This window comes from Chiloscyllium plagiosum, unplaced genomic scaffold (genome assembly GCF_037043375.1).
Source record: "Chiloscyllium plagiosum isolate Xiang-an unplaced genomic scaffold, Cpla_swu_hap1 HiC_scaffold_18, whole genome shotgun sequence".
In the NCBI taxonomy this organism is placed as follows: Eukaryota; Metazoa; Chordata; class Chondrichthyes; order Orectolobiformes; family Hemiscylliidae; genus Chiloscyllium; species Chiloscyllium plagiosum.
The window spans coordinates 76,147,910-76,160,136 of NW_028270156.1; the positions used below are offsets into that span (position 1 = coordinate 76,147,910).

At 37.8% G+C, this 12,227-nt stretch overlaps 1 protein-coding gene across 1 annotated transcript in view; it reads right to left on the bottom strand.

The window, feature by feature from the left end:
- Window positions 1-12,227, bottom strand: part of LOC122557980 (uncharacterized) — a 188,680-nt gene that overhangs the window by 20,680 nt on the left and 155,773 nt on the right. The window contains exons 37-43 of the mRNA XM_087996203.1: window positions 10,976-11,048; window positions 10,757-10,857; window positions 10,619-10,650; window positions 6,068-6,245; window positions 3,446-3,550; window positions 2,042-2,082; window positions 1,820-1,942 (exon numbers count right to left, since the gene is read on the bottom strand). Coding sequence (XP_087852329.1) covers window positions 1,820-1,942; window positions 2,042-2,082; window positions 3,446-3,550; window positions 6,068-6,245; window positions 10,619-10,650; window positions 10,757-10,857; window positions 10,976-11,048 — 653 coding nt within the window. The remainder of the gene's footprint in view (window positions 1-1,819; window positions 1,943-2,041; window positions 2,083-3,445; window positions 3,551-6,067; window positions 6,246-10,618; window positions 10,651-10,756; window positions 10,858-10,975; window positions 11,049-12,227) is intronic.

The following is a 12,227-nucleotide window of genomic DNA, read 5'->3' on the forward strand; positions in this document are numbered from 1 at the left end:
CATCATTTTAATAGCTAAAACTTTCATGAATTAGTGATTTTTGAAAAGGATATTACTGACCAAAAATGGCTGCTATGATCACCTAATCACAGATTGAGTCAAGCTTTGTGAAACCAGTGTGAGATGTACAAAACGTGGCTGCACTGAAATTGCGTGAAACCAGACAACTGAGGCAGTTTAAGAAATTTATCTTATGTCTCATTCACAGGTGTTTGATAATTTCACATTTTGGGAGTTGAAAGGCTTGCCTCCCAGTTAGCCAGCTTGGCAAAGCAATGAACAGGCTCAGTGATATACAACTGGACCTATATCAACAGCTCCTTGGAACTACAAAGTTAAAAATCACACAATACCAGGTTATAGTCCAGCAGGTTTATTTGGAAGCATAGCTTTGGAAATCTAGTGCTTCCAAATAAACCTGTTGGACTGTAACCTGGTGTTGTGTGATTTTTAACTTTGTACACCCCAGTTCAACACTGGTGTCTCTAAATCATGGGACAACAAAGTCAAACAAGAAAATGTGGATTTATAAGCAGCATCTGGAGACACTCCAGCCAGTCTCTCAACCTCACCAGCAGCTGGTGAGAAAAGCAACTTGGAGGAATACCAGAAGTTTCCTGAGAATTCAAGATCTACAAATCTGCCCACTACTGTCGGTACAGCATAATAGCTAAACATTTGCAACTCAGGCCATTCTAACAACTCAAGAACTCTCTCAGCTTTAAACATGCTTGTTTGATGTCATGTTTATTATATGTTTTTCAGGTTAGTAGGTAATAAAATTCTTGTTTTCACTCAAACAATATTCGAATCAGCTCCTTTATTTTGATCTGGTTAACTGTGTTTTAGTTGAAGTGTGATAGCTGCATGCTAAGGTCGAAATTTAAAACATTGTTGTAACCAACCAAGAGGTGTTTACAGTCATTGAGTCACAGAAATGTACAGCATGGAAACAGACCCTTTGCTCCAACTTGTCCATGACAACCAGATAGCCTAAATTAATCTAGTCCCTTTTTCCAGCACTTGGCCCATAGATCTCTAAACCCTTCCTATTCATATACCCATCCTGATATCTTTTAAATGTTGTAATTGTACCAGCCTCCACTACTTCCTCTGGCAGTTCATTCCATACATGTACCACCCTCTGCGTGAAAACATTGCCCCTTAGATCCCTTTTAAATCTTTCCCCTCTCACCTTAAACATATACCCTCTGGTTTTGGACTCCACTACCCTGGGGAAAAGACCCTGACTATCCATGCACCTTATGATTTTACAAACTTCTATAAGGTCACCCCTCAGCCACTGATGTTCCAGGGAAAATAGTTCTGGCTTATTCATCCTCTCTCTATATCTCAAACCTTCCAAACCCAGCAACATCATTGTAAATCTTTTCTGTACTCTTTCTTTTTTAACAATATATTTCCTATAGCAGGGAGGCCAGAATTTAATGCAGTGCTACAAAATATCCTATACAGCTGCAACATGACCTCTGACTCCTATACTCATGTACTAACCAATAAAGGCAAGCACACCAAATGCCTTCTTCACTACCCTGTGATATCACTTTTAGTCAACTATGAATCTTTCCAAGATCTCAGTTCAGCAACGCAACCCAACACCTTACCATTAAGTGTATATGTCTTGCCTCAATTTGCCCTAACATGAAAGGAGCCAATCATCCCTCATTATCTGTTTGTTATACAACCAATGCCTTCTGATGGTTTTGTTACTGTAATCATCAACATTAAATGTATATGATCCAGTGATCACTGCAAAATGATTCACAATTCTCAAACAATTCTCAAATATAATTCTTACTTGTCCACACTTCTTGTTGCATTCGACATTTCGACATTTAATGATGTTTATCAGAGTTTGCACATCTGTCTCATTGGTACAAGTGCAGCTTTGACAAGGAGAGAGATGAATAATCGTGCCTGGCTGTATGGGCAGACAAAAATGATTCAATTAATTTTTATAATTAATAAAAACAGATTAATGAATTAAAAGAAAAGTTTACTTTCCAAACAACCAACTTACATAGTATTCTGCCCCTTCATTAACACAGACACCCATTGGCTCTGTGAAAGGAATATTACAAGTACCATAAGATAGAAGTTAAACACACAATAGAACAGTTACTTGAGTAAGTCTATATCACTGAATCCGTGAATAGAAGCGACAAGACAACCAAAGTCCCCACACACAGCGATCTGGCCTGCTAGCGCTCGCTCAGCCTGTTGGCCACACACATTGCTGACAATGGCAGACTATCCGACTGGACAGGTCCCTATGGAGACAAAGGACTGACCATGTGACCTGCTGTCTCAAATTCAGAAACACAGATCCAGATCCCCTGTGCAAGTCCTGACCATGGCCAGTATGCAAGGCAACCATACTGCTTGCTGCATGTTTTGGCACAAACATTGCTGCCAAGTGTACAAGGTGCTACACTGACAGGGCACACCAATGTATGTCAAGATGTATGTTCCTTGTCTGAGGATTGTTGCACAGCACGACTGCCTGCCCGATTGTGTGAATGTACCCGTTGCAAAACATGGCAGATCAAGGGAGGAGTAGATGCTGTGGACATGCTTCTAGCCACCAGGTGAATCAGTACTGAGAGGTCAAGGGAATTTCCAACGCCCCTCCTCCAAGTCCCTCCTCCGTACCTTTTATCTTCTCCTGCTGAACACTCTCTGCTCATTCCTGAGGAAGGGCCTGTGCCCGAAACGTCGAATCTCCTGTTCCCTGGATGCTGCCTGACCTGCTGTGCTGTGCTGTTCCAGCAATAAAGTTTCAACTTTGATCTCCAGCATCTGTAGACCTCACTTTCTCCTCCCAGGTCAAGGGAATAACCCTGGTAGGCAGCTTGGCCCATTTGTGCAGCAGGTGCCTGTCCCCATGCGGTAACAAATGCAGTCATACACTGCTGGTTGATGGTGTACCCTACAAGACATGTCTGGGCTTGCAGGGTACACTACCAATGCGTTGGAGAGATGCTAATGTGGTAACAATGATTCTCTGAAATTCAGGTATCACTGTCCATGGTGAAAGAGTTGCACAGCCAGTGCTCACTGAATTTGCCCTACTCTACCATGGGAAAGATGGAAGTCGTTCTGAGATAGTGGTGAGCTGAATCCACCAAACATGCTCTAATTTCCATATTGGCTTTTTCAACAGCTGCTTTGTTTAGTGAATCTGGTGAGATTGGATTTGGAAAATCAGTGAGGCCATTGCTATTAATTGACAACACACCACTGATCAGTGAAAATCTTGTCAGGATATTGCATGAGGGTGAGCTGAACAATGTGCAAGATCGTACTGTTGGCCAGTATTATTGATAGATGTGATATTCTTCCTCTAACATACTTTTTTTATACATGATTTGCATGTCATGCTTTTGTAGTATTCAAAGCCATGCAGATTACTGTGTTAACTTACCACAAGTATAAACTGGACAACAATGCCCATCTGGAATCTCTGACACCATTTTAAATCCAAGACCACATTTATTCTCATTTGGAGCACAGAGATGGTTGTTGCACCCTAAATAATTGATAAGTTATACATGAATGAAATAAAATTAATCGTAAATGACAGTTAAACTATTTAACCCTGATATATACATATATTGTAGTATGCCTATATATTTCTTACACTCATCAGTCCATAAAAAAAAAAGAGAATTCTGAGATTTCTTTGGAAATTGAGGCAAGTTTATCTCAATGGTACCTTTTGCTCTTCTAAACATACTATACTTCATCTCATTGGAATACTTGTCATCAATTTAATACAGGATTATGGGCTAGGGAAGAATCAGCATATGGGATTCTCACGTCTGGGACCATTGCCTCCAAATAAATAGACTTGTAGAAGCTCCACTCCTTGCTAAGATGAGCAAGAATTCCCAATTGGCCTAAGAACCCAGCACACACAAGCTGTATTCTTTTCCTGAACTATTTTAAGGAGCCAGGCTGTTTTTCCTTCAGTATAATTGGGGAAAAGCACTCTTCTTGCAATACTATAATCTTTCCATTTCCCATACTAACTTTTCAGTGTCCTACCTTGGTGACAATAGCAATGAATGGCAATTTCTTTATGGATTGTTTTTCTGTAAGATTATTTTCAATAATAACTGGATTGAGATAGTTAAAATGCATTTTATGTTAGTTCTTATAGATGGCAAAAGAAACAAAACTCTCATCCCTATTTCAACTGTCTTCAGTTCAGCTTGGTCCTGGGTGCATTTAAGATTACACTGTACCACTCATTGAAGCTATAATAAAATGTTATAACACAGGCAACTAATTTTGAAAACTTTGTATTTTAAAAATAATTAGCAAAATATGTAACTACATTCTATATTTATTAGTATGTACTTACTGAATGACTGGTAAAAACAGCATTACAGTTTAATATCTGTAAACGGTTAATTGATGAGTTGATTGGGGACAATTTGGACTGAACTAAACTTTTGTTACTGGGGCAATAAAGTCTTAAACTGTCTTTGTACACTTAGTGCCTCATTGATATCAACAATCCAGTTACTAATATTTTCAAACAACCTCCCTACATGACCAGAGTGCTCATTTCTTTCAACCAATAGGTCTCTTTATTATGCATATCAAGGACCTGTGACTGTAACTCAGCATCCAAGTTGTTGACAGATCTGTCAGACTGCAGTAGGACAACCATTCAAGGCCAGCATTTTAGCAGCAAAAACAAAACGAGGTCTACTCTCAAAATGGCTCACAAAATGGCTCCTTATTAGCAAGATAAGCAGATAGTCAACATGTTTTATCAGTTAGTCACTCAAAAAGTAAGATACATTTCCTTGGGTTGAGAGGTATATTTTGAATGTATTGCTCCAATATGAAATAAGTACTGTGAACATGCTGTTTTGACATACTCTTCAGAGTATATGGTATTTGTTTATACAACTAAATGGTCAATTAAAGGATTAGCTTTTTGTTTCCAAGGACAACAGGTCTTTTTTAGTATCAAATGACAGATTTTTGAATGAGAGTTTTATGGTATTGTGACAAAATTTAATTTATAATGTTTGCATTTAAAATAATTCCTATTATGATTGCTCAGGTCCCCAGAATTATGCATAAGAATACTGAATAAGTGACAATGCATGGAAAATGCTTGGGGCTTAGAGGTGGCATTTTTTAATTCATTCATGGGATGAAGTTGTTCCTGGCTAGGGAAGGCCTCATCTCATGAATAAATTTTAAGAAACCACCCTTTATTGTCCAGAGGGCAGTTAAGAGTCAACCACATTGTTGTGGGTCTGGAGTCAAATGTAGGCCAGACCAAATAAAGATGGCAATTTCCTTGTCTAAAGGACTTTGCTGAACCAGATGGGATTATTTTCTGACAATGGTCGTCGTTTGACTGTTAATTCCAGACTTTTATTGAATTCACATTCCAACATCTGCTTTGGCAGGATTCAAATCCAGACCCCTCGACCATTACTTGGGTTTCTAGATTAACAGTCCAGCAATAATACAATTAGGTCAATGAAGTGGGGTGTCTTTGGAATCTGAGAGGAAATGGGTGGCATGAGGAATCTGAGGCACAGAGATGGCATGGAGTGTGAGGTGTGGGGGCCTTTAAAATTATGTTGGGAGTTGTTCTGCTGTCTCCAAGAATGGCTTGCCTTGCATACCTCACACTTTCCATCATGGCTTGCAAAGCATACCATAAATTCATATGCTGTGTGAAGAAAAATCATAAGCAAGTTACAAATGGGTCAGGCATGCTTTTGTAGCATAGCAATGCGTTTTTCCATCTATACAGGGAAATCTGGATTTGAGTTATTTTAAATTGAATTGTTCTTTAATGTATGGTAATATAAGACCATAAGAAATAGGAACAGAAATAGGCCCCTCAAGCTTACTCCACCATTTAACAGGCTCATAGATGATCCAAAATTCCTCATGTTTGCTTTCTTGCCTTTATCCCGTAACCCTTATTTCTTCTACTGCTCAAGAAATTATCTATTCAAGCCTTAAATATATCATTTCATTCTGTGTAACTAGGTAATAATCAACTTACTGCACACGGTTTTTGTACAACAATCATCATCTGGGACTGTTATATTAACAGTGATAAATCCTTCTCCTTCACAAGGCATTGGAGGGAAGATAGGACAATTGTGTGGTTGACAGATAACACGATGTGTGATTTTGTCACAGATACAGTCCTGGCAATTGAACTTAAATCTTTCATTAAACTATTGAAAACAGAAGAGAACAGAGATTGATCATTAGATCAGATGCAGTGTGATGACAGTGCCCTTATTAGACAAAATGAATAACTTCAATTTTCCAAATTGTGCTCATTTTAACAATTTCTACATACATTCATATCTCCTTTTCTTATTCTTTTGCAAACTCTGTGTACTCCTCACAATGTAGTTTAAACTTTATCTCTTGCAAACTTCATTCAAGTAATTAATATAGATTTTAAATAGTTTGAGACCTATAGATCTCAAATCTATGTTTTCTGTTGGTTAGCTAATTCACTGTGTTAATATATCACACCGAACACAGTGGGGCCACCTTTTACATTACACTTCATTAATTGGCTTATGGAAATCCAACTATGCCATTCCCTTTATCACTCTGCTTACTTTATCCTTAAAGAACTTGAAGAATGAATTTGTCAAATACGATTTCCCATTTGAACCAATTTACTACTTATGTGGATCTCTTCCTCCTTGAAGACAGATTGATAACATTTGTTTAAAGTTTCTACTATTTCCTTGTTTTCATTAATTCCTTATTCTCATCCTCTATGGGACCAATGTTTACTCTCGCTATGCCCTTGCTTTTTATATACTTAGAAGGTGTTCCTATCTGTTTTAGTCTCATATTCTAACTTCTTAATTTTTAGGCAACTTTGATTGATCTTGAAAATTTTCTTAAGCTTCACAATATTGTAAACCATTTCCTTAAATTTATTACATTCTTAACTTTTGTATACAGCTACAGATTATCTAGCCTTTCAGTACAGTCCTTCTTTCTCAGTAAACTAAAGCTGTAAAAATATGGAAATTTATTTTAAATGCTAATTTCCCAAGTCAAGTTTCATTAACTTTGTAATTGCCTTTAATTTAAAATACTAATTTCAAATCTAAGTTTCTTACCCTCAAACTAAACAGGTAACTCCTACATGTTTTACTGAAAGATATTTTACAGTAACATAATTAATTGATCTTGATTCATTACAATTGAACAGATCTCCATGAATGTGTCCTCAGGTATCTTTTTCCTGGTATGATTTGTCCTGTCCAGATGAGGATTAAGGTTGTTGACAATTATTGCAGTATTTCAAGCCACATTATTTTGTGAAACATGGTCAGTGCTGGGTTGATTGGCTTAGTTGGCTAGATGGCAAACATGTGGTTTAAAACAACACCAAGCTGAGGCAGACTTGGGAACTGCCTCCTCAATCTGACACTGAGACTGAAAGTCATTGGCAAATAACCACTGGGGATAAAATAAACTGTTAATGAAATAAGTCTGGATGAAGTAGTAGCAGACATTTTGCTAATGACCAGTCTACCACTAGAGAAGACAAAAGTGAAACCTCTATGCTACAGTGAAGCTAGCATAAATGATCTACAAACTGCTCTCACCAATGACTTATTTTCCCTGAGTTTTTTTATCTCTACATAGAATCAGTCTAGCACAGAATAAGGCCATTCTTCCAAAGTCTATGCTGGTTCTCTGGAAAGCAATTTGTCCCATTCCCCCAACATGATCTTCATTTAGATAAAGAGGCTTTAATGTTGTCTTTGACTTTTTTTTTTATCCTGAGCACGTCTGTTGGAGTTAAAAGTCATGCAGCACCAGGTTATAGTCCAACAAGTTTATTCAGAAGCACTGGCTTTTGGAGCACTACTCCATCAGCTGGTTTTCATAAAATTCGACTGCTCATCTCACTAAAATCCATATAACTCACAGACTGAGAAGTTTTTGCCCAGGCGTTCTGTTTGGATAACTCACATTCTTCCACACAGTATTCCATCCATCAACTTTTTTTTGCCCACTAATGCAATTTCTCCAAATTTCTTACAACTAATATCTCCACCTGAACTTTACATATCTGCAAATCTGGATACATTATATGTAAGCCTCACATCCAAAACATTGGGGAAAGTACTAATTCTTGTGGTATCTCATCAGTCATAGGCTGTCAACTTGGAAATAATCTGTTTGTTCTTATTCCTTGTTTTCTAGTAGCTAACCAGTTTGCCTCTTTCTTAGGAGAGGAAAAGGAGAGTCTATGTTTCAGGCATAAGCCTTTCATCAGGAATGCTCGAAATGCCAACTGTCCCACTCCTCGGATGCTGCCTGACCTGTTGTGCTATTTCCAGCGCCACACCTTTCGTGCCTCTTTCTTAGTTCTACCTCTGTTGTTGATCTTCCACTCAAGTTCCTTTTCAGCCCTCAGGATATACCTTTAAGGCCAGCCTTGTGCAGGCAATTATGTAACGTTAGGACTCATGCTACTACCTGCAGAGAACATCATCTATCCTCCATACGATGCTGTTTCTCGTCACTATTACATTCCTTTTTATTGCTCTAACTATTAACTGCAAGTCTCAGAAAAATATATGTGCTATTAGATGTGATTCTGCTATTGGAAACTGTTTATTAAGTAAGAGTTATACTGGAAACGATTTTAAGATCATCAGCTGGGCTCACAGTGTAATGTATTTGCATATGTTAGAAGCTAGATATCCAAATACAAAAGACTCTGTTTTATGGAGGTGAAATAAATTTGTACATTCATTAAAAAGGGGGCATAAGTGACCGTTGTTATGATGGTGTAGAGGAGTACTGTACCTTTAAGAGAGTTGAAAAGCTAGCAGAACTATCTGACACAGTAAAGTGTTCTGAATAAGGCAACAATGTAACATTTGATCAAACAGCTAGAGTAGCTGGGTTGCCTGGGTACAAAAATAATTTAAACTGATTGGCCAAATTTAAATTTATGTCCCAAGATGCCAAACTCCAATCAAGTTTGAATTTAGTATTTAACAATATTAAAACCAATGAAACATTCTGATGTTTTGGGGTATAAATAAGTTACCCAAAGTGGCAAATAGTGACAAAGAGAACTGCCAAAGGACCAACAGATGTAGGCTGCTAGTAAGAATTCTCAGAGAGATACCTGTCCGGAGAAGGAGTTTGCACGGGAAAAAAAAAGCATTGACACCGACCTGGAGAGAAAATCTACAGAGGAAAATACAAAGAGAAGATTCAACAGCTGGCTGGTTTTGAAATTTGATTTTTTTGTAAATCTTAGTCGGGGATTTTATTGGACCAGTTTTGTACAGGGGGAGGTAAAAGATAGGTTTAGAGAAAGGAGTTGTGAATAGTTGTTAGTTAATATTCTGTGATAAACTTAAAGAATAAAGTTCTTACTTTTTTTGTACTTTAGCGACTTTGGGATAGTTCTTTGCCTCTCAAATTTTCACAGATTACAGCACGGGGTGTTGTTTTTGTGTTGCTGGTTTAAATTAGCAAAGGGGTTTACCCTGTGTCGTAACACAGTCAGTCTCTGCTGCAATTCAAGTTAACATTCTGACCAATTAGAATCTACCTGCCTGGGCTGAGAATTAAAATTGATATTCTTGCTGCATCACAGGACAACGATCACCCAATAAATCAGCATCCACCACTCATGCTGTATAACATAGTATTCGTTTTCTTCAATTCTGTTGTTATTTGCATCCTAGTTTTGACGAGTCCAAGATAAAAAGCTTCAACATTTTATTTCCTTTTAGCAACGTTTAGTGGTTAGTTTGCTTGTCTTTTAATCCTTGCCCTCAAGAGCCTCATATCTGTTGGAGAAATGTTATTTTCTGGATTCACATACTTGTTTCATTCATAATGCACACATCTTTCTCTGATCAAATCTGAAATACATGACCTTACGCTAGCGTCTGAAAATTTCTCCTTCCTAGTACGTTGCAGCATCTGAAACTCTGACATCAGTTCATCTATTCTAAACCAAAATTCCTTGAAGTACAGCCACCAGGTCCCCCATGCTACAGTTACAGTATGCCCTGCCATTTTTATTGAATTTCATTTAACTAATTGGGTTTTCAAGTTCTGGAATAACATTCAATTATCTCAATATGGTTTTAATCTAAGCGATTAATCTAAGGTTTTGAAGTTCTGGAATATCATTCAATTATCTCAATATAGTTTTAATCTAAGTAACAACCTTGTTTATTAATTATTTTAATTTAATTATATATTTTCAGTCTTTACTATTTTGTAGCCCACAGTCTAATTTAGCCATTTTATCTGTCAAACAGCATTTCCTAACTCTATCTCACTGAATTCCTACATTCACCAACTGCATTTTAAATTTCAGTTATTTCAAAGAGCTTTAAACAAAAGACTTGTAGGAGTTGAGGTGTGTAGTAAGCCACTTCAACTAGTTGCGAAAATCCTATAGCTCAGTGCATTTCAAACCATTACAGTGGTTCAATTGCCTGTTAATCTTATTCAAGTGATAAAATACATATTCATGAGCAAATTATGATTGAAATAGATTTTAGAGACTGTATAGTCAATCTCTGCTTACCTCTTTAGGTAATCCATCAGGTCCAATGCAACCTTAAAAAGAAAGTCCTTAGAATTACAGAAGAGACACAAAAAATGAGAGAAGACATCCAAAGAAGTACAGAAAACAGGAAAAATGAGAATGAGCAGAAATTCTTACCACATTTATTAACACATAGATCAGTGTCAGGGCTGAAAAGAATGGTACCCTTTGGGCAGAAACATCCTTCTGATAAGTTAAGACCGGTCATATCTGAATTGCTTAAAAAATATTATATATTTATTAGTGGATCATATTAATCATAACTGGTGGGAACAGTAATTTAAAATATATTTAAAACTTTTAAAAATAACACAATTTTCTATGCCTTTAACAAACCTTGAAGTGCATGTAAGTTCCTCTTCAAAGATTTCACATGCTTTGTAAACTTTGTTTAAAGGACAATTAAAAGCTGTATTGAAAAAAATAAGAAATAAAGATTCCTGTCAGTCTATCAGCAATTTTACAGATCAACAGGTTAATAAATACTCTGTACAATTAGAGTCATAAAATCATACAGCACAAAAATAGACCCTTCAGTCTCACTGTCTGCCGACAGTTCAGTCTAACCGACCAGATATCCCAATCTAATCGAGCCCACTTGTCAGCATTTGGCCCATATCCCTCAAAACCCTTATTATTTATGTACCAATGCCACGGTGGCTCAGTAGTTAGCACTGCTGCCTTACAGCACCAGGGTCCCAGGTTTGATTCCAGCCTTGTGTGACTGTGTGGAGTTTGCACATTCTCCCTGTGTCTGCGTGGGTTTCCTCCCACAGTCCAAAAATGTGCCGGTTAGGTGAATTGGCCATGCTAAATTGCCCATAGTGCTAGGTGCATAGTCAGAGGGAAATGGGTCTGGGAGGTTACGCTTCAGAGGGTTGGTGTGGATTGGTTGTGCTGAAGGGCCTGTTTCTGCACTGTAGGGAATCTAATCTAATCTAAAATATCATAACTGTACCTTCCTCTAGCAGCTAGTTCCATGCAAACAACACCCTCTGTGTGAAAAGGTTGTCTCCAGGTTGTGCTTAAATCTTACCCCTCTCAGCTTAAACCTAAGCCCTCTAGTTTTTGACTCTCCTCCCCTAGGAAAAAGACCTTGGTTGTTTATCCTGTCCATGTTCCTCATGATTTTATAAACCTCTATTAGATCACCCCTCAGCCTCTGATACTCCATGGGAAAAACCTTCAGCCTATTCAACCTCTCCTTATAACTCAAACCTTTTGGTGTCGGCAACATTCTTGTAAAGCTTTTCTGCACACTCTCAAGTTTAACAACATCCTTCCTATAGAAGGGCGACCAGAATTGATTATAGTATTCTAAAAGTAGCCTCACCAATGTCCTGTACAGCTGCAACGTGAAGCCTCAACAACTAAACTGTGTTCTGACCAATGAGGTCAAGTGTGCCAAACACTGTCACCATCTTGTTTACTCGTGACTCTGCTTTTAAGGAACTATGCACCTGCACCCCCTAACAGCAGGTGGGTCTAGTTTAGTTTGGGATTATGCTAGGCATGGACTGTTTGGATCAAAGGGCCTGATTCTATGCTACTTGACCCTATGACTCGAATAATCTAGAAGAAGGAACTT